General features: G+C 36.1%; 1 protein-coding gene across 2 annotated transcripts in view; it reads right to left on the bottom strand.

Moving 5' to 3' along the window:
- The window catches only part of USO1 (USO1 vesicle transport factor), a 98,959-nt gene that overhangs the window by 35,686 nt on the left and 40,247 nt on the right, over positions 1-23,026 (bottom strand). For both annotated transcript variants that reach the window (XM_027600651.1, XM_027600652.1), the window contains exons 5-8: positions 12,462-12,562; positions 12,004-12,106; positions 11,794-11,849; positions 5,705-5,825 (exon numbers count right to left, since the gene is read on the bottom strand). In XM_027600651.1, coding sequence (XP_027456452.1) covers positions 5,705-5,825; positions 11,794-11,849; positions 12,004-12,106; positions 12,462-12,562 — 381 coding nt within the window. The remainder of the gene's footprint in view (positions 1-5,704; positions 5,826-11,793; positions 11,850-12,003; positions 12,107-12,461; positions 12,563-23,026) is intronic.

Raw genomic sequence — 23,026 nt, 5'->3', positions numbered from 1 at the left:
CAGTATATTTCCAAAAAAATTCCAATGGGGAGGATTGGCTCATTGGTAGAGTATGTTACTCTTGATCTTAGGGTTGTAAGTTTGAGATCCACACTGGGTTCAGAGGTTACTTAAAAATATATATATATATATATGTGTATATATATATACACACATACACACACACACTTATATTTAATATATAGAACTTGATTAGTAAACAAATTTCATTCAAATGGAAGAACAAAAGGAAAAGGCGTGTTAAGGCAATTGAGAAGAGGGTTTCAGAATTCATCCAGATGATCAAAATATATTTCTCAGTTATATTTGATCTTTATCCACAGTTCCTGAAAACCCTTCAGAGCCACAAAGGTGAAATGGGTATCTTGCTATTTATTAATGAAGGTGATTTTGGGACCCCACTCAAGGGTGGGCACTGCCTGCCAGTAGGACCAGCCATGTGACTATAGGGTTGGAACTTTCAGTGCCCCCAAGAACTCTCCCCACCTCCAGGGAGGCGGGAGAACCTAGAGGTTGAATCAGCTAATGGCCAATGACTTAGTCAATCAAGAATTTTTAATGAAGACTCCATAAAAAACCAAGAGGACAGTTTTTTGCTCCTCTTCAGAGAGCCTCCACACTTGGGGAACCAGAATGCTTCCATGTGTCATTGAGCTGGGACCCAAGCTTTGCGAAGACAGGAGCTCCTCTGTTCAAGACCTCCCCCTATATATCTCTTCATTTGGCTGTTGATTCATACCCTTTAATAAACCGGTAAACGTGTTTCCCTGAATTCTGTGAGGTAGGTCAGAAGCATAGGTAACAGCCTGGGGCTTGTGACTGGCATCCGAAGGGGGAGGGTGGAGGGCAGTTTTGTAGGACTAAACCCTCAACCTATGGAATCTGATGCTATCTGTGGGTAGAGAGTGTCAGAACTGAGCTGAATTCTCAAATGCCCTGCTGGTATCTAACACTGGAATTGGATCCGGGAAGTAGACAATATAAAAGATTTTTCCTATATTCTAATAGAGAAGAGATATTATGAGGTTTAGTAATCAAGAAAGTGTGGTTTTAGTGCAAAGTGAGACAAATGTAACAGAACAGAGAACTCAGAAACAGCCCTTCACACATATGGATGTTTGATTACAAATCTCATACCATCATTCAAATGCAAAATCCATATTAATTAAATGTAAAAGACAACTGCAAAGCCTTTAGTAAAAGAAAATGATGAAAACACTCTTTACAACCTTGAGGTAGAGAGAAATTTTTAAAATAAGACACAAAAGCATAAACTATTTTTAAAAAGCCAATATATGGGGGCGCCTGGGTGGCTCAGTTGGTTAAGCATCTGACTTCAGCTTAGGTCATGATCTCAGGGTCCAGGGATTGAGCCCTACATCAGGCTCTGTGCTCAGTGGGGAGTCTCCTTGTCCCTCTGCCCCTCCCCCTGCTTGTGCGCTCTTTCAAATAAATCAGTAAATAAAATATTTAAAAAAAAAGAAAATACAATCTTTAAAAAAAGCCAATATATGTGATTATGTTAATAGAAACACTATAAACAGACTAGAAGAAAATAATTGAAACATGTATAATTAACAAAGGATTAGTATCCAGAATACATACTCTCAGTAATCAACTGGAAAAGGAAAAACAATCTTAACACTAAAATGGGCAAGCATCCCTAATTCAGAGGGGTAAAAGACAAACAAATCAACAAAATCAGGGCGTAAACTCCCATGAAAGTATGCTTAATCTCATTAGTTTACAAAATGAAAAGTGCAAATCTCAATGAGATACCATCTCACACCCAATAAACTGGCAAGCAAAGACTGACAAGAATGTGAAGAAAAAGAAACTTAAAAACACTGTTGATAGATATACAAACTGATAAAACCACTTAAGAAAGCCATTTGGCAATATGTGGTAAAGATGAAAAAAGTGTAATTCTATTTGCAGGTATACAGTGTAGAGAAACTTCATATACAAGTAGACACATAAAGACCATTCGCGACAACAGTTTATATTAGCAAAAACAGATACAGCCTGTCAACTCAATAAAAAAAAAAAAAAGAGATCATAGGGGCACCTGGGTGGCTTGAGCCTTCTGCCTTCAGCTTGGTTTGTGATGTTGGGGTCCTGGGATGGAGGCCAGCGTCGGGTTCCCTGCTCAGCAGGAATCTGCTTCTCTCTCTCCCTCTGCCCCTCCCCCCTGCTTGTGTACACTCTCTCTCTCTCTCTCTCCAATAAATAAATAAAATCTTAAAAAAAAACAGAACATAGAATATTCATGCTACTGAATAATACATAGCACTTAAGGGGCGCCTGGGTGGCTCAGTTGTTAAGTGTCTGCCTTTGGCTCAGGTCATGATCCCGGGATCCTGGGATCGAGACCCGCATTGGGCTCCCTGCTCAGTGGGAAGCCTGCTTCTCCCACTCTCAGTCCCCCTGCTTGTGTTCCCTCTCCCGCTGTGTCTCTCTCTGTCAAATAAATAAATAAAATCTTAAAAAAAAATATATAGCACTTAAAATGAATAAACTAGAGTAATATGTACCAACATAGATAAATCTCAAAAGCACAATGTTGGATAAAAAACAGCAAGTTGTAAAATTATATTCAGAAGGATGCTTTTTATCTAGTTTGAGAACCTGCAAAATAATGCTATATATGGTTTATTAATATATGATGTGTGTGTGTGTGTGTGTGTGTGTGTGCGCGCGTAGAATCACACAAATACATGTTAAAAGTATAAAAACAGGGGCACTTGGGTAGCTCAGTCGGTTAAGTGCCCAACTCTTGATTTCAGCTTAGGCCATGATCTGAGGGTTGTGAGACTGAGCCTCACATTGGGCTCCACACTCAGCAGGGAGTCTGCTTGGGATTCTCTCCCTCTCCTTCCACCCCTCTCCCTACTCATGCACTCTTTCTCTTTAAAATAAATAAAATCTTTTTTTAAAAAAAGATTTTATTTATTTATTTGAGAGAGAGAGAGCACAGAGGAAGCAGCAGACTCCCCACTGAGTAGGGACCCTGACATGGGGCTTGATACCAGGACCCTGAGATCATGACCTGAGCCGAAGGCAGATGCTTAACTAACTGAGCCACCCAGGCGCCCCTAAAATAAATAAATCTTTTTTAAAAAGTATAAAAACACTCATTGAATGGGAAAACAAAATCAAAATACTGTAATCTTAAGAGAAGGAAGGCAGAATAATAGTTCTACAAAGACTTTGTTATAGTTATAGTTTTACAGAGAATGAGTTATACAAAGGTCTTAACTCTCTGTGTTTTATTTCTTAAAAATCTAAAACATGTATAGCAAAATGTAAACATTTAATAGAATTGGCCGATTGGTGCACAAGGGTTTGTTACACTATTTCTTACTGTTTTCTGTATGTTTGAAATGTTTCATATGTCAACAAAAAACTTAAGAAGATAAAAAACATTCCCCATCAACCTCCAGTTCCTATTTACCTTTCTCCCCCGGCTTCTCCAAATTCGTTGCATGAGTTTTCTCTACTATTCTATTTTCCCATTTCTCACACGTTCCTCTCACTGCAATATGGATTCTGAGGCAACCACTACACAGAACTGCTCTCCCCAAGGTCATCAATGATGTCCATGTTCCCAAAGGTACATTTCTGCCCTATCTTGTTTGACATCTCAGCAGCTTCTAACAATGCTACCCACTCCCCTATCTTGTTTGACATCTCAGCAGCTTCTAACAATGCTACCCACTCCCCTATCTTGTTTGACATCTCAGCAGCTTCTAACAATGCTACCCACTCCCCTATCTTGTTTGACATCTCAGCTTCTAACAATGCTACCCACTCCCCAGACCCTCCCACAGATGTTTTCCTCTTGCCTCTCCGCTCTCAGTCTCTTTTACCAATACTTGCTCCTCTACTATCCCTTAACTATTAGTATTGCTCAGGTTTTTGTTTTAGCACTTTCCCTTCTCACTCATTACTCACCCTAACAGACTCATCTAATCTTTTATCTCATTTATCTAACTTTGTTTCATCTATCACCTATATTCTAGACATGCAAATCTTTATCTCCAGGCTGGCCCTCCCCTCCAGATTAATATAGCCAAATGTCATCTACACTACTCAACTTGCTAATCTCAGTTCACTCAATGCAAATAAACTAATTTTCTTTTTCAATCCCAGGGCTAGGTTTTTGGATCAACCTCTCACTAAAAACAACTAAAAATGTTGAATTAAAAAACAAAAAAGCCTCAGGAGCAATGAAGAGTTGACAGTTTAGCAAGTTAACAATGATAGGAAAATGGGTATCTTAGTGAGGTAAAGAAGTATAAATACCTTTTGGCTGGGAGTATATTTCTCAATCTTAAAAAATCTAAAACTTTCATTTTGACAGACTCACGTGGCAGAGGGAAAATAAATCAAAGCCAAGAGCATATACAAGGTGGGAAAGGAATCTAACAGAAAACTCTCCACTAATAAGCTGGGACTTCAAAGGGCTATATCCTCAGCGTGAGAATAACCAAAAGTTAAGTAGTCCTCATAGATCTTATAGTTTGGGTTTGAACGGCCTGAGTGGTCTAGGAAATCTCAAGCCTTAAACCTGGATTAAGCTGATCCCAGATAAACTGCACTGCCAGGGCTTGGCAGAAACGACTATGTTTTCTCTAAAAGAAATTACCTCCATCCTAGGCTTCAAATTCCTATGAATAATTCTGTTAAGTACAACACAACACTTAATCAAAGATAATCATGCACAAACATTGAGCAATGCAAAAGAACCAATGGAGCAAAAGTTCCAGATCCACAAAGACTTAAAATATTGGGAGTATGAGACACAGACTATGAAATAATTGTTTCTTGTGTTTGAAGAAATAAATAGTAAGTTGAAAATATCTGCAGGTATTTTGTATTGTACTCAGTCACAAAAAAGAATGAAATCTTCCCACTTGCAACGACATGGATAGAGCTAGAGAGTATTATGCTAAACAAAATAAGTCAGTCAGAGAAAGACAAATATTGTATGATCTCACTCATATGTGGAATTTAAGAAACAACACAGACGAGCATGGGGAAAAAAAAAAGACAGAGGCAAACCAGAGACTCTTAACTACAGAGAATAAACTGATGATTACCAAAAGGAAGGTAGGTGGGCAGATGGGTCAAATAGGTGATGGGATTAAGGAGTGCACTTGTCGTGATGAGCACTGGGTGATGTATGGAAGTGTTGAATCACTATATTGTACACCTGAAACTAATATTACACTATATATTAAGCAATGGGAATTTAAATAAAAATTTAAAATAATAATAAATAAGTAAATGTAGGTGAAGAAAGAATTGTTGAAATAGATAACAGGTGAGAGATAATAAAACGGAATAAAGCCTGGAAACACCAAAAGATGGAAAACACAGAAGAGAAAGATAAAGTGAGAGTCAAATCAGATGACAGAGAGTTGATTCTGAGTTTAGAAGTAAGACAGGAGAAAATGTAGCAGAGCAGTGTTTGAAGAGAGATGGCTGAGATTTTCTAGAAATGATGAAACACTCCAACTTAGATTCCAGAAGCCTAACAAATATCAAATAGGATAAATAAAAAGAAATCCATACTCCACAAACCATAATGAAAGAATATAAAGTACGAATCCTCATTTCTCCCTCTAATTGCATTCCCTAAAAGTTAACAATTTAGTGAGCACAAAAGTAATCTCTTTAAATCAATCTCCTCATACTATACCTCCATCACTGTTCCCCTCCTCTGTAATAATGTCCAGTAGTCTCTCAAAAGCATTTTCAAAAGCAACAATTTTCTGGATTGCTCCATTGCTTCTTGTTAGCGCCTGCAGTAGTAACACACCCTTATGGAGGAAAAAAAAGATAACGTTTAGTAGAGAACTTTTACAAGACATTTAAAAACCACAGAATTTTAGAAATGCAGGTATTTCACAAGTTTGACTCTTTCACTTTATAGATGGGGAAAAAAATGACAGATAAGGTGAGCAATATGCCTCCCTAAGATTATAGATCTCAAAGGGACAGAGCCTAGACTAGAACCCAGTCTACCAACTCCTAATTCCATTCTCTTTAAACTGCACAATATAAATGTACAATAATTCTTACATATTCATCAATCATTACTTAGCTTCAGTTGTGCTTACGAGAGCTGGGAATAATTATATGTCTTAGGGATGCTTTTTTTTTTTTAAAGATTTTATTTATTTATTTGACAGAGAGAGAGCAAGAGCACAAGCAGGTAGAGAGGCAGGCAGAGGGAGAGGGAGAAGCAGGCTCCCTGTGACACGGGGCTGGATCCCAGGACCCCGGGATCATGACCTGAGCTGAAGGCAGACACTTAACCGACTGAGCCACCCAGGCGCACCTCAGGGATGCTTCTGTATGTGCTTCACAATAGCAATGGTATGAAATTGTGAATTCAATAATATAAATCTTCAAACATCATCACATTCTAGCAGAGAAAGTTTGTATTTTCCTGTAACTACCTGGCCCCTAAATTCCCGAGACTTGATTCTAAGTCAATAGAAAAAAGATGCATAAGACAACTCACAGTAGTCTTTGCTTCTGATTCTTAGTTTTTCTCAGCTCCTTTAAGTTGGATTTATATATTCTGCAACCTCTTCATTATCATTCAAGAAAAACTCAGTTGCCCATTTCTGTTTATTTCGCCATTAAATATTTTGTAATGATACCATTTTCTGTTTCTTTGAAATAGGATTTTTTATGAAAAATGTTTTTTTTTTTTTTTTTTTTTAGGAAAAAAGCAGGTATTACTTAAGAGAAAGAAGAACAGCAAAGGTGTAGTTCAAAAGTCCTAAAAAGGGGGCGCCTGGGTGGCTCAGTCGTTAAGCGTCTGCCTTGGGCCCAGGTCATGATCCCACGGTCCTGGGATCGAGCCCTGCATGGAGCCCCGCATCGGGCTCCCTGCTCCACGGGAGGCCTGCTTCCCCCCCTCCCACTCCCTCTGCTTGTGTTCCCTCTCTCGCTGTCTCTCTCTGTCAAATAAATAAATAAAGTCTTAAAAAAAAATTTTTTTATAAAAATAAAAAAAAACAACAAAAGTCCTAAAAAGGCAAATTACCTTATTGAGTAGGTAAGTATTCACAAAGACCAAAAAAAAAAAAAAAGCCCATGGCTTTACTAGACTTGTTCTACTCATTTTTCTGACTGTCAAATCTCAACAGTGAGATAAGAGAAAGGCAAAAGTAGTTATTTTTAGGTGTCACATTCTCCCACTTAATGCTGCCAACTTGGGTTTAACTGCTACCAAAGGGGGGAAGGAATACAGGAGAAAGAATATTAAGGCTCCGAGTTAAATAAAGTGGGTTTTAAAAACAGTTGTCCTATGTACTAGTTGTGCAACCTTAAGCAAATTACATAAATTCTAAGTCTTAGTATGCCCATATGTAAAACAAGGATAATATCTTTGTTACAGGATTTTTATTAGAAGTAAAGGAGATAAAATAACTTCTGTGGCAGCTATCAGGTTTATATATATATAGTACTTATATTTTAAGTTCTCTTTTTTCTTTCTTTCCCCCAGCTTTATTGAGACATTGACATAGAACATTGTGTGAGTTTAAGGTGTACAACCTGTTGATTTGAAATACTTATATACTATAAAATGATTACCACTGTAGTGTTAGTTAATACCTTCATCACATCACAAAATTATTTCTTTCTTGTGGTAAGAACATTTAAGATCTACTCAATTAGCAACTTTCCAGTATATAAAACAGTATTATTAGCTTAATATTATTATCACCATAGTATACAATAAATCTCTAGAGCTTATTCATCTTATAACTGGCAGTTTGTACCCTTTGACCAGTATCTGTCCATTTCTCCTACACTCCAGCCCCTAGTAACCACCACTTACTCTGTTTCTGACTTTCTAACTTAATCTTTTTTTAATTAGCATTTTTTATGTTATGTTAGTCACCATACATTACATCATTAGTTTTTGATGTAGTGTTCCATGATTCATTGTTTGTTTTCAACACATGTTCACTTATTTTTCCTGACTATAGAGATACATTGCTCAATCAAACATATCCACTAGATCAATCAAACATATCCACTAAAATGCTATTAAGAACGAAAGTATACTCACCAGTCATTTAAAGTAAGTGGATACCAAGTCCTTACTTTAAAAACTGATAATTAAAGGCATTTATTCATTTATTCTGCTTTTCATGTATGAACTATATTTCAGGGTAACAAATTGGACTACTCGATGAAGTTCTTCTTTGCAGAAGATTATAGCTTAATACATGTGAAATAATGACAGAATTACAGAAATCATCATTTTGCAATTCTTAACAAAATAACTGATTAAAGCAATGCTCATTAATGTATGATCAGATGTAACTGATGAATCTGATGTAAGGTTGATACAGAATTTACAATGGAGAGATCCAAATCAAATCCACTGATCACTAAAAGTGAGACAGCCAGATATTACATGTTTCCTCATGTGTTGCAAAACTAAGTTCACTGTATCATTTAGAAAATACCCTAGCAAAAAGGTGAACCAAAACCTAATCAAGCCCTCTAGATAAGTTAACAGATATAACAATCAAATGTAATAAGAGAACCCTGTCTGGACCCCAATATGAAAAAAACAACTGTAAAAGATATCTTTGAGACAAATGGAAAACCTGAATATGGAATGGTTATCTTATTGAAACTGAGGGCTAAGACGTCATTGTTAACTTGTTAAATGTGATAATGGCATTACAGTTGTATCAGGATATATACAGTATGTATACTAAAAGTATGTAATGGTGAAATTATATTGATTGTTTCAATGTTTTTAAATATTCCAGTAAAAAATAAAGGACAGTGGTGAGAGTAGAGGTAGATGAAACAAGTATAACAACATTTTGAAAACTGATGGGCTTGGGGCGCCTGGGTGGCTCAGTTGGTTAAGCGACTGCCTTCGGCTCAGGTCATGATCCTGGAGTGCTGGGATCGGGTCCCGCATCGGGCTCCCTGCTCAGCAGGGAGTCTGCTTCTCCCTCTGACCCTCCCCGCTCTCATCCTCTCTCTCTCTCTCTCATTCTCTCTCTCAAATAAATAAATAAAATCTTTAAAAAAAAAAAAAGAAAACTGATGGGCTTAAGGGATAGGTTTGTGTGTTTGTGTGGGTTTACATTTCTCATAATAAAAAGTTAAAGAATGGAATCTATCTATCTAAATCTATCACTTAGGAGTGAGCAGGTAGTTCAGTTTTTCAACTTTTCTTGCTAATTTTTAAGCACTAAGTAACATAAATAAATAGGAGAGTGTCAGTGCACCTATGGTAAATGACCAACTAATTCTCTAATCCAGATCAAAATTAATGTTTCAAATATAAAACAAACTGGGGCTAAAAATCTTTACTGATATGCACCCAGGGAAGCTAGTCAATGTTGACAACTATTAAACTATTATTGAGTACAATTAGAAAGTTGATTAAAAAGAAAAAAAGAAAAGAATTTTTAAAGAAGAATAAAAAAAGAAAAGACACAAGAGGAGGAAAAGGGGAGTATATTGTTCCAGGCAATCACAGAATGCCAATAAGAACTACCAGAGGTGCCATTTAGTTGTCTCTGGTTGCTGGTGTCAACTGAGGTGTACCATGGTGTGTTATATAATGTTATGATAGTAATTAGCCACAAAACATTCAAATGAATAGGTTTACTAAACCCAAAGAAAGGATGGCTGTAAAACAAAAACCAAGAATCTAGATGTTAAAAAATATATATAACTTAATCCCTAATCATAAAATTAATCAAAAGCAACATAAATAGAGAATCATTTTATCTGTCTCAAATAAAAACTGAGAAAAAGGTGGGGTGCCTGGGTGGCTCAGTCGGTCAAGCGTCTGACTTTCTATCTCATTTCAGGTCTTGATCTCAGGGTCATGAGTTCAAGCCCCGCACTGGGCTCCATGCTGGGCTTGGAGCCTACTTAAAAAAACAAAAAAAAAACCCAAAAAACAAAAAACAAAAATCGAAAAAAGGTTAAGAGCAGGAAAAAAGAGTAGGGGTTAAAGGAAATGGTATATTTAAGAACCAAGCTAATACAGTTTTACACACACTGTCCAAAATGAAAATAATGGTAATGATACTAATAGCAATCCATGAAGAGGTCATTTCCTTATTAAATGATTTATATGGTGGAGCACCTAGCTGGCTCAATCAATGGAGCATGTGACTTTTGATCTCAGGGTTGTAAGTTCAAGCCCCATGTTGGGTGTAGAGATTACTTAAAAATAAAATCTAAAAAAAAAAAAAGGTAAGTAAATAATAAAATAGAATGGAATGGAAAGTTTTTTAAATAAAAGGTTTGTATGGCATTATCTTATTTATACTGAGGGCCAAGAGAAGAACAGAACAACAATATCAAGTTTAAGATATATAGTAATATTTTAGTAAAGGAAAGATGCTCAAAATTCCTAAGTAGATGGGTACCCATCTAAATAAGACAATTCTTAAAAGAATAACAGAGATTTAAAAATGTCCCTCTCATCAGTTACATTACCCTATTACTTAACCCCTTATAATACTGCATTGACATACATACTATAAAATGTTAAATACAAAGTTAAAAAACTCTATGTGAACTAGAGGTCAAGAGCACTTCACTTGTGTCTCTGCTCTGCCACTAACCAGTTGTGAAGCTAAGAGCAATCCAAATGGTATTTACTAGCAGTAAGGATGAGAAAGACACAGGCCAGTTACCATATATACAAAGATGAACAGACATCACTAACAACAAATCACTTGGTTTTCGTAAGTCTTGGGCTTCTCAGTGTTAACATGGAGAATGAATTAACTTGATATGCTCTCCTGGCTCTAGAATTTAATTTTAAAAGGATTTTTCCAATTGTTATCTAAAGTATTATGTCTAGGGGTACCTGGCTGGCTCAATTGGTGGAGCATAAGACTCTTGATCTCAGGGTTGTGAGTTCGAGCCCCACACTGGGTGTGAAGATTAAAAATAAAATCTTTAAAAGCATAAAAAAAAAAAGTACTACAGTCTTGACCAAGTTGTAGATAACAACCAGAAAAATGTTCAAACAACAAAAAAATACATCAATACAAAATATTCAAACTTATACACAAATAATAAAATAAATCAGAATGGAAAATAACTCCAAAGCAAATCATGCTCTATAGCTAAATGAAGATTACACGGAAAATCCTTTGAAATGCATATTCAGTCAAATGAGGGTGAGGATTCCAAATGCAATGCTTTAAGTTCACACAGTTCAATGTCTGGGGATGTTTCCTTTACTTTTTCTGAAGGCAAAATTTGGTGTCAATACAGCCTTTCAGAAGAAGATGAAAGAAATCCTAAACCTGTGGAATGCACAAATTTGAATATGAAAATCATCTGTCTACACCAAAATACTGGATAGGCAGGAAACAAAAAAATAATGTGGTCTTGTATATAACTTAAAAAGGTCTAAAATAGGGGTGCTTGGGTGGCTCAGTCATTAAGTGTCTGCCTTCGGCTCAGGTCATGATCCCGGGGTCCTGGGATCGAGCCCCACATCAGGCTCCCTGCTCAGGCAGGAAGCCTGCTTCTCCCTCTCCAACTCCCCCTGCTTGTGTTCCTGCTCTCACTATCTCTCTCTCTCTCTCTCAAATAAATAAATAAAATCTTTAAAAAAAAAAAAGGTCTAAAATATTAGCCAATACCTCCAATTTCCAAATCTAACTCCTTATGACACTGAATAAGGATCAACAAAGATTTCATTTGCAAAGAGAGGGGGAAAAAAAGGTTGCACATTCTTGGACTTCTTTTTCGAATTTAACTTACATCATTACGTATAACTTCCCTGGAATCTGCTAGTAAGTCCATCAATCTTGAAACACCTGGAACATATAACCGTGTGAAAAATAGTGGCAGATCAAAAATACAAATAGTGATTTAAATTATGCAATTTATTAACACATCATTTCAGTCCCCCTCTTTAGGAATGATCCTCACTTTTAAATCAAAATTATTTAAGGAAGATGAGCCACTTACCCATGGGACTGACTAAAATAATTTGCTGCACCTGAGGTCCTAGTTGTTTTAAAAGAGAAGTAAGAAGCTTCACACCAGGCCAGCGGACATGGAAATCAAACTCCTGCAACATAAGTATTTAAAATATTTAACATCTGTAATTTATGTTTTTAAGAAAAACATTTTTTTCAATAGTGGTATCAAAAACTACAAACACAGTTTAGCAAACTTTAAAAAAGTAATTTAAGAAATAAAAAGAAAATAGTTAACATAAATTGATTAAACTTGGTAAGGTAAAAATGGAAATAAGCAGAGAATATTTTAACAAATTAGAGTCCTTAAAACACGCATGTGAATCTCTTGCAATGATACTACAAATTTCATGACCTTAAAAAGGTATGTATATGTTGCTTCCTCAATAACACCCCCCCCAAAAAAAGCTTATTAAGATGACAAAAATAGCAAGATTCTTTATTTACCTCCAATAAAGATAACAGGAGAGTGACATTTTCCTGCTGCTTAATGAAAATTTCTGTAAACTGGCTTCCCAAATCCCCACTCTGTCTTGTGGAATTTTCTTCTGTAATATTCAAAGATAAAGTACTTCAATATGATGCTATGTTATTTTAAAGTATCCTTTTTGTTGAGGGAGCTAAGCAGAAATGATAATTTTCTTAGAACAGTATGGCTGGTAGTGATAGCACAATTATGCTGAAAAGATTATCCTTAAAGTAACTTTCAATATCATTTAAATAGTTATTCTTAAATGTTTAAATATGATATTCAAAGAAAAGACATCTAAATTTCCACATCTTTTCAAAGACATTTTTAGGTTAAACTTCTAATTAGGGTACAAGGGAGCTTAGCAGAGTGATGGAGATATTCTACCTCAAATCTGATAGCGATTACACTAGGGCATACATATGCCGAAAGACACAGGACTATACAACCACAAAGAATACATTTCACTGTGTACATACCTCAAAACCACCCTCCCCCTAAAAACATTATTGAACATAGAGTCCTTGTTGACTGTTAGTGACTGTGTTAAATAATTTAATTATAAAATTAAACCAATCATCTGCATATTCTTCAGTATTTTTTCAAAAAATTAACATATATACACTGTAAAGTTAATTGTCAGTAGAATCAGAATTTGACATTTAATTTTACATTTATTCCTTAAAAGACTTTATAATTGTCCTTAAGACTTAACAGCCTTTAGATTATGTATTGTTTCAATGTCAAAAAAATGTAAAGGACCACTAAAAACTGAAGCAATAATTACCAAAGCAAATTATCATTTAAAATCTGCCTATGCTATATATGCAATTTAGAGACGGCAAATATACTGCTCCCCATGCTCTCACCCATGCCAGACACAACTAATCCTTTTCTACATATCGCTCCAGACTATAAACGAATGGAGCTGGCAGTCAAGATCCCTCAAATAGTTCTTTTCTAATGTGAGATTTTAGTATTAATATACTTTGGAAATGGAAAAACCCTGCATATGATAGGAAAAGCAGAGCAATCCAACAGTGACAGTGATGATCCATCCAAATATTTGTAGAAAAAAGAAGAGAGCAAAAGTAGAAGTGTTTTTCAATACTAAGTACCCAAATATGCTGGGTTTACTCTTCAGAAATTCTAGGAAATATTTCTTTTATCATCTCGTGTCACTAAAGAATTAAATGTTTCCGGACCTTCAAACTACATTACTTACAAAATACTTCAGTTTTAAAAGGATTACTCTGGCAGCTGTGCTGAGAACAGAATGTCAGGGGAACAAGGGAAAATAAGGAGACAATAATCAATAGAGACAACAGGGAAGCAATAATCGAGGAAAGCAGTAAAGATAGCTTAGACCTTAGTGGTAATAATTTTTATGAAATTTACCATTTACTGAGATGAAAAACACTGTGAAGAAGCAAAGTGAGAGTACAGAGAGAAGTTTCATTTTGACATGTCAAGTATGAGACAAGTTATAAAGATTTGAGTGGAGATATCAAGTAAGCAGTTGGATAAACGTAACCATAGGTGTCTCTGGAGAAGTTTGGGTTGGACACACACGTGAGAGGTAAACATATAAATGATACTTACAGTTACAAAACTGGATGATAAAGAGCATCTATAAAATACTTCCAGCTAACATCATACTTAATGGTGAAAGACTGAATGCTTTCCACGTGAGATCAGTAAAGAGGCAAGAATATCCACTTCTACCACTTCTAGTCAACATTGTACTGGTACTCTTAGTGCCATAAGGCAGAAAAAAGAAATAAAAGGCACACAGATTGGAAAGGAAGAAATAAAACTGTCTTTATTCACAGGTGATATATATATATGTAAAAAATCCTATGAAATCTATAAAAAAGCTATCAGAACTAGTAAGTGAAGTTAGCAAAATTATGGGATAAAAGGTCAATATACAAAATTAACTGCATTTCTATATATTGGCAATGAACAATTAGAAATTGAAATTTAAAAAACAGTACCACTTAAAACAGCACCAAAAATATTAAAGATTTAGGGATAAATTTGACAAGAGATGTGTAAGAATTATGCTTTGAGGGGGCGCCTGGGTGGCTCAGGTGGTTAAGCATCTGCCCAGGCTGAGTCCTGGGATCAAGCCTCGCGTCTGGCTCCCTGCTCCTTGGGAAGCCTGCTTCTCCTTTTCCCTCTGCTTGCTGCTCTCCCTACTTGTGTGCGCACGCTCTCTCTCTCTCCCTCTGTCAAATAAATAAAATCTTAAAAAAAAGAATTATGCTTTGGAAACTCCAAATGGTACTGAAAGAAATTAAAGGAAGACCTAAAAAAATATATTCCTGTGTTCTTATATTAGAAGGTGCAATAGTGTTAAGATATCAGTTTTCCCCAAATCAATCAACAGATTGAACAGAATAAGAATCAAAATCTAAGTCAGCCTTTTTTAGTAGAAGTTGACAAATTGATTCTAGGATTGATAAGGGAATGCAAAGAACCTAAAAGAGTCAAGAGAACTTTGAAAAAGAGCAAAGTTGGAGTACTTACACTTCAAAATTTCAAGATTTGTTATAAAGCTATAGTAATCCAGACAATATCCTACTGGCAAAAGGACAGACATACAGACCAGTAAAACAGAAAGTCCAGAAATAGACCTATTAGTTCAAAATGGATCATAGACTTAAGTGTAAAACTAGAAACCATAGACCTAATCACAGGAGTTAAAACAACAAAACTTTTAAAAGAAAACATAGGTGAAAATCTTGTTATTTTAAGGTTTGGCAAAGATTTCATAAATAGGAAACAGTCCAAAGTATAAAAGAAAAAAATCAATAAAGTAGACTTAAAATTTAAAACTTTTGCTCTTCAAAATACAATGATAGGAAAATCACAGACTAGAAGAAAATATTTGTGAAATAAACACTGCAAAGGACTTGTATCTAGAATATATAAGGAATTCTTACAACTCAAGTATAAGACAAAAAAAAGAACAGTAAAAATGAACAAAAGGTTTGAATAAACACTTCACCAAAGAAGAAAGTTATATGGATGACCCCCCAAAAAAACACATGAAAAGTTGTTCAGTATTATTATTCATTACAAAATTACAAATTAAAACTACCATGAGATACTATTTCACACCTATTAGAATGGCTAAAACTTTAAAAGACTGACCATATCAGGAACTGGAGAGGATGTGGAGGGCCTGGAACTCTCATATATTCTCATACACATGCCAGTGGGCATGTAAAATGGTACAACTACTTTGAAAAAAGTTTGGCAATTTCTTATAAAGCTAAACATATACCTATTATATCCCTTAGCCATTCTGCTCCTAGGTATTTACTGAAGAGAAGTGAAAAAACATATGTCCACACAAAGACTTGTTTGTATATGAATGTTTACAAAAGCTTTACATGAAACAGCTAAAAACTAGAAACAACCCCAAATGCCCACCAAGGGGGGAATGAACTAACGAACTGTTGTATACTCATACAATAGAATACTACTCAACAATTTAAAAAAAATGAACTACTGATATAAACAGATGAAAATCAAAATAATTATGTTGTGGGAAAGAAGCCAGACCCCCCCCCCCCAAAAAAAACAAGAAAAAGTATATACTGCATGATCTCATTTATAAAAAATTCTAGAAAAATGCAAAGTAATCCACAGTGATAAAAGCAGATGTGTGACTAAATGGGGGCTAGGAGGAGGGACTGATTACAAACAAGTACAAGGAAACTTTTGGATATGTTCATTATTTTGGTGGTGGTGGTGATGGTTTCATGGTTTATACATATGTCATAACTCATCCTTTTGTACATTTATTTATGTGTAATCATTATATTTCAATTACACTTCAAGAAAACTGTTGTGGGGCGCCTGGGTGGCTCAGTGGGTTAAGCGTCTTTTTTTTTTTTTTAAAGATTTTTTATTTATTTGACAGAGAGAGACACAGTGAGAGAGGGAACACAAGCAGGGGGAGTGGGAGAGGGAGAAGCAGGCTTCCCGCTGAGCAGGGAGCCTGATGCCTGCCTCAATCCCAGGACCCTGGGATCATGACCTGAGCCGAAGGCAGATGCTCAACAACTGAGCCACCCAGGTGCCCCTAAGCATCTAACTCTTGATTTCAGCTCAGGTCATGATCTTGGGGCTGTGGGATGGAGCCCTACTCAGGCTTGGAATTTTCTGCCTCTCCCTCTGCAAACCCCTTGCACTCTCTCACATGCATGTGTGCTCTTGCTCTCAAATAAATAAAATAAAATAAAATCTTTTAAAAAAGGAAGAAGAAGAAAGCTGTTGTGAGGGAGAAGAAATCCAAATCTGCTTTTTATTTGAGTGGTGTGAATATGCTGAAGAATAAAAACTATAGGGGCAAGACAGTAATATATGTGAGTGAAGCAGGCTGGGTGTGAGACGACAGCAAGGCTGGAGAGTATATGCCCTGCCTAGGGGAAGCAGCAACTGACTGCCAAGTGCTAATGCAGGCCAGCTATCGTCAGTCTGCAGATTTTTTAAAAACAGAAATCTAAAATCCAAAATCTCATGTGAAAGTTCCCAATTTGTAATACCAGCAACTTATTTAAATTATTTTAAATATTAAGTGGGTCAAACAACCTTGCTTATAAGACAGACAATGTCCTTGGGCCAAAAGATTGTGACCTCTACAGAAAAGCTCAAAATAAGTCACTCACATTTGGGTGAATATTATTAAAACTAATCTAAAAAGGAAGGGAAAAAAACATATACAGACTTAATGAATTCTTCCTATGAAATTTATTTTAAAATGCTGAAAAGTTTTTATGTGGATAAATGCAAATAACTAAGCTATGGGTTTAAGCCTTGGTTAGTATTTCTCAAAATGCAGGACAGTGTGGCACGTTAGTAAGTATCTGATGAAAGCAAGCACCTTTGCCCAAATGTATTTGGATTAAACAAAGTTGAACAGGTTTCTTTACTGCAGAATTCTCAGCACTTAATGTACTAATGTAAATTTTGTGACGCTTCAGAGGGGAATAGAGTATGTTATGTTTATTTAACTATGGGACCTTTTAATACAGAGGACTCTGGGACTTTTGTGCTACACTTTAAAGGAATGCAGGTTTAACCCAAGAGAAAGTTTAATTCAATGTCTGCATTGAGCACAAGTTAATAACTTGGCAAGAGTAAGAGTTAATACGTATGATTTGTTCTGTAGTTATACTATATAAAATACTGTAGCTTAACAGTATATAATTAAGATCTATGTTTTGAATTGAACTAGTAAAATATGATCCTGTTCCAAGGATCTATGGTTCCTTCTGTTTTAATATTATTGATTTAAAAAAGTGTTAGTGAGATAAACTCCACTTCCTTTAAGTTATAGTCATAACACAGCACTTCCCAACTTTATTGTAGAGTCTTGCAAAAAATTAGCTATGCAATTAAAGTAACATACAAACTATTTTGATATAGCAGTAAATTAAGCCATTTATAGTAGTTTATATATAAGTAGTTTACATAAGCCAACTACTTCACTAATTATATCTAAAAGCTATAAACCAAAATTAAACTCATGAGAAATTACATTTTATATGTAAGCCAGGGTATGAGACAAGTAAACCATCCTCTCTTATCCAATATACTTATTTTAAAACTTCTACAACTAAGTCTATTTTTTTACATTGTATAGATATTATATACTATATGTTATACTTGTATAGCCTGTAAAAGTAAATGATTCTTTAGTGTAAGATAAATGGAAATGTAAGAACTAAATGGTCCTTTGTTACTGTACTGAAAATAAGTCTAAGATAGTTATATCAAATTAAAGACTGCTTTTTTAAAGTCCTTATTATATACCTCTGGAAACATTTTAGGCCTATTTGTATGACTGGCTTTTAACAAAATATGTATATATATTTTTATTCTTCAAATGTTTATTTACAGTTTTAATTTCTCCAGAGACATAAACAATATTCAAAAACATTTCTGGGGGACACCTGGGTGGCTCAGTCAGGAAGACTGACTCCTGATTTTGCCTCAGGTTATAATCTCAGGGTTCTGAGACTGAGCCTGGTGTTGGGCTCCAAGGTGGACTTTGTGCTGGGCCTGGAGCTGCTTAAAATTCTCTCTCCCCTTTTGCCTCTCCCCCAACTCCTCTACTCACACATGCACTCTCACATGCTCTCTTTCTCTCTCAAAAAAACCCGAAAAAAAACCCCACAAAAAAACAAAAAAAAATTTCTGGACCTTCTCTTCGGAATTCCATTCCATATCAAGGTCATAACCTGTATTACAGAGGACAAAACTGCTCTATAGAAAGATATTCTAGTAAAAGCAGTCCTAACTCATAGTGAATGAATATCAAGTTATCTTTTACACCATGCTCAATTAAACAAGCACACCTGTGTTTTCTAATGTTTGTCTAAATCTTCTATAAACTAGTTATGTAAATCACAAAATTCACTAAAGATAATCTAATCAGAAAATAGCCACAATTTATTAAATCAGAAATCTATTTAACAAACCAGAATTTAAATAAAAACTTGAAACCAAACCAAACCAAACCAAACAAACAAAAAGAAATCTATGGGATATTTAGAAAAAAGTATATTAAAAAATACTATTGGGACACTTGGGTGGCATTATCCATTAAGCATCCAACTCTTGGTTTCAGCTCAGGTTATGATCAGGGTTGTGAGATTGAGCCCTGCATCAGGCTCTGCACTCAGCACAGAGTCTGCTTGAGATTCTCTCTCCCTCTCCCTCTGGCCCTACTGCTCATGTTCTCTCTAAAATAAATAAATCTTTTTTTTTTTTAAATACTGTTATCCTACTTACTAGCTGATCTTATGTAAGTTACATGATCTCTGGGCTTCTATTTTCTCACCATTAATTAATTAATTTTTCTCATCTTTAGAAAAGAGAAAAATACCACCTACCTCACAGGATGCTATGAGGCTCAAATAAGACAATGGACATGAAAGCACTGTAAATTTTAAAGCTCTATACAAAAATGAAGAAAAAATAGTAGAAACAACTATGACTAATCTCTATTACCCAGCAAGGAGACCAGCTTATTTTCACAGAGTAAAGGCATCATGTTTTGGTATTTTCTGCTTTCAAACAAGGGGTTCAAATATCACAATGGTAAGGCTATACACTTTAATAAGTTAGTTAGCTTTCTGTTAAGTATAGTTAATTTTGTTATGCAACCATTTTAAACCTACTTTAGAAGACTATTCCCATCCTCATTTTTAAAAAGTTAAGGATCTCAGGAAAAATGGCAAAAAAAAATAAAGCTTGGTTACTTTAATTATGAGGAACAGAAATATTAATGTTAAAAAAAACGGAACTTGAAACAGACCACGAGAAAAAGGAAAGACAATATATTGGTGAGTTCTATGAATATAAAAAATGTCACTAGACATTATTGTGCATGCATTATTTTAAAGGGACAATATCAACATATAAGTATTCTCTAAACTGGAACACCATCCAGTTCTTGCTGAGTACATGTAAAATTTTACATTTTCAAATATTTTTATTTTATATAAACTGCCTCAAAAGTTTTCTCCAAGAAGTACACAAAAAGTAATTTGAATCGACTGTCCTGCCAGAGAAAAAGTTTTGTTTTTTTTTTTAAGATTTTATTTATTTATTTGACAGAGAGAGACACAGAGAGAGAGAGGGAACACAAGCAGGGGGAGTGGGAGAGGGAGAAGCAGGCTTCCCTGGAGCAGGGAGCCTTATGTGGGACTCGACACCAGGACCCTGGGATCACGAACTGAGCCGAAGGCAGATGCTTAATGACTGAGCCACCCAGGTGCTCCAAAGCTTTAACGTTGTTAAAAGATGTACTAGAATATTTTCTGTGTTCCGGACAATGAATAGACTTAGTAGCCATAGAAAAAATAAATAGCAATATAAGATTATCAAATATTTCCCTTTAATTAGGGAATTCTTATATAGTGAAACAAATCTCAACATTTTTTACCAGCCAGAAGAAACATCACTTGACAGTGTCCTTTTATGTTACCAGAAATTATGTCTAAAAGCATCATGCATATGTAAATGCAATCTTTTACCTTCAACATCATCTGAAAAGGTATACAAAAATAAATAAAAAGCAGGTGATGAAGAAAACAGTTTCTATGTAGTAGTATTCACAATAAAATAAATAAGAGCTTAAAAATGTCAAATAAGCAATATAATCTCTTGGAAGAAAAGACTCATTCATTTTATTCAAAATCTGAGATAGCCTAAAAAGAGATACAGCAAGCATACACAATATATTCAGGATTATGAGGCAGATTTATCATTAAATTAAAGGATTATAAATATCCCCAAGGTAAAGAACTCTAAAATGGAGTTCATAATATCAGCTAAGAATTTTTGATGAAGCAATAGAGGAAAAGTATCAATAATAGAACTGAAGGGTATATTTCTCAGTATCTAAATTTTTTTAAATTGGTCCTTCAGGATAAGTAAATTTCAGAACAAAGTTTAAGTTCCTACTTTAATCTTCCCTAGAAAAAGTGATTCTACTACTGTTTCCCCAAAGAACTGTTTAACTTATTTTATCCAAAGAATCCTTTTTGGATGCTGAATTAAAAATAAAGAGCCCAAACACATAGAGACAAGAAATTAGACTCTAAACATGATTATAAATTTATAATGAAGTAAAACCACCTAACTAAAAATATTGCTGCTACACGATTTTTTTAAAACACGAAAATTATCTGCTACAGACCAGAAAGAGAGCTAAATTTCTAATCTAAAACTAAAAAAAAAAAAAAAAAGAAAGAAAATTTCTTTTATTGTAATGTGTTCTAACAAGTGTGTTACACCTAATTTTCTCATCTGAGAAATAACTAGGAAGGTAAGTGTCTTTTTCGTCAGAGTGTGTTCATGTGTGCATTGTACTTAAGTGTTGTCCAGTGACTGACAGCCTCTTATCCCATGGGTACCAAATCATGTTTACTAAAGATTTTTTCAGGGCACATGGGTGGCTCAGTTGGTTAAGCATCTGCCTTCAGCTCAAGTCATGATCCCAGCTCAGGTCATGACCCCAGGGTCTTGGGATCAAGCTCCAAGTCGGGCTTCCTGCTCAGCGGGGAGTCTGCTTCTCCCCCTCTCTCTGCCCCTCCTCCCCACTTGTGCTCTCTCTCTCAAACAAATAAATAAAATCTTAAAAAAAATTTTTGTTCTCAACCCTGAGAAATTAATAAAGTTAAGTTTTTAGCCAGATATCACAGAGAAATAAAAACTTAAGAAAAAGGATACTTAAGAGTACAAGAAATTGCGACCCTTTCGACCTGACCCATTTCAAATGTTCCTATTACTGGTATTCTATGAAGTTAATATCTATATATATTTCCGCTCTATTTTTATCATAATAAAATATACACACTTATAATTATCTACATTTCTTTATAATCTGTCTACTTAAGAATTTCAAAAGAGCTTATAATCTAAATTAAACTTCTAAAATGCACAAAAATGCCCACCTTTCTGTTGTCTACAATAGTGAAACATCCACTATGTCCTTCAATAGCCAACCTGATGTGAAGAATGCATTCTTCAGCAGCACTGTCAAATGTTACTCAGTGAATATGGTTTTACAATATATAGAAAGAAATGTATATAGAGGGAGGAGCAAGATGGCAGAGGAGTAGGAGACCTGGATTTCGTCTGGTCTCAGGAATTCAGCTGGATAGGGATCAAACCATTCTGAACACCTATGAACTCAACAGGAGATCAAAGAAAAGAATAGCAACAACTCTCTGAACAGAAAAACGACCACTTTCTGGAAGATAGGACGTGTGTGCAGAGAAGTGAATCTGAGGCGATATTCGGGAGGATAGACGGCGGGGGAGGGGGCTTCTGTCAGCGGCTACCAGCAAGTGATAGAGCCTCGAAGCACAAAATCAGAACTTTTAGAAGTCAGCTCCAATGAGGGACGTCGCTCCAGTGGCTAAGCGGGGGGTGGAACCCTCGCCCAACAGTGTGGTCTCAGGACCCTCGGGGTCACAGAAAGACCAGGGGTGCCTGAGTACGGCAGAGCTCCCATGTATCGGAGCGGGGAAGCCGGCTGCAGAGACGGAGCAGAGGCGCGGGCTCTCAGCTCGGGGTGGCCATAAACTGTGATCCGCGGCCCAGTCGGGCCACTGCTCCTCCAGCAGGGACCCAACAAGCGGCAGATCCGGGGAGACTCTCCTTCCTCCCCCGGGAGGAGTGGCCCGGGAGCGCACCGCAGGGATCTGCTGGGTTTGGAGACTCCACACGGGGTCGGATGCCAGAGATAGAAACCCTCGGTCACAGGCCAGGTGAGCACAGAGTGCGGCTAGAGACCGGTGAGACAGGAGTGACTGACTGCTTTTCTCTGGGGGCGCACTGAGGAGCGGGGCCCCGAGTTCTCCGCTCCTCTGGGCGGAGATTGGGAGGCCACCATTTTCACTCTCATCCTCCAAAGCCAAACGGAAAGCTTGCAGGGAACAAAACCTCCCGAGAGCAAACCGGAGATTGTGTAGCCAGGACCCGATAAGGGTGGGGCAATTCCGCCTCCAGCAAA

Source organism: Zalophus californianus, chromosome 2 (assembly GCF_009762305.2).
Source record: "Zalophus californianus isolate mZalCal1 chromosome 2, mZalCal1.pri.v2, whole genome shotgun sequence".
Lineage (NCBI taxonomy): Eukaryota > Metazoa > Chordata > Mammalia > Carnivora > Otariidae > Zalophus > Zalophus californianus.
Note: the sequence above shows the minus strand (reverse complement) of the source record. Positions and strands in the feature narration are given on the sequence as shown.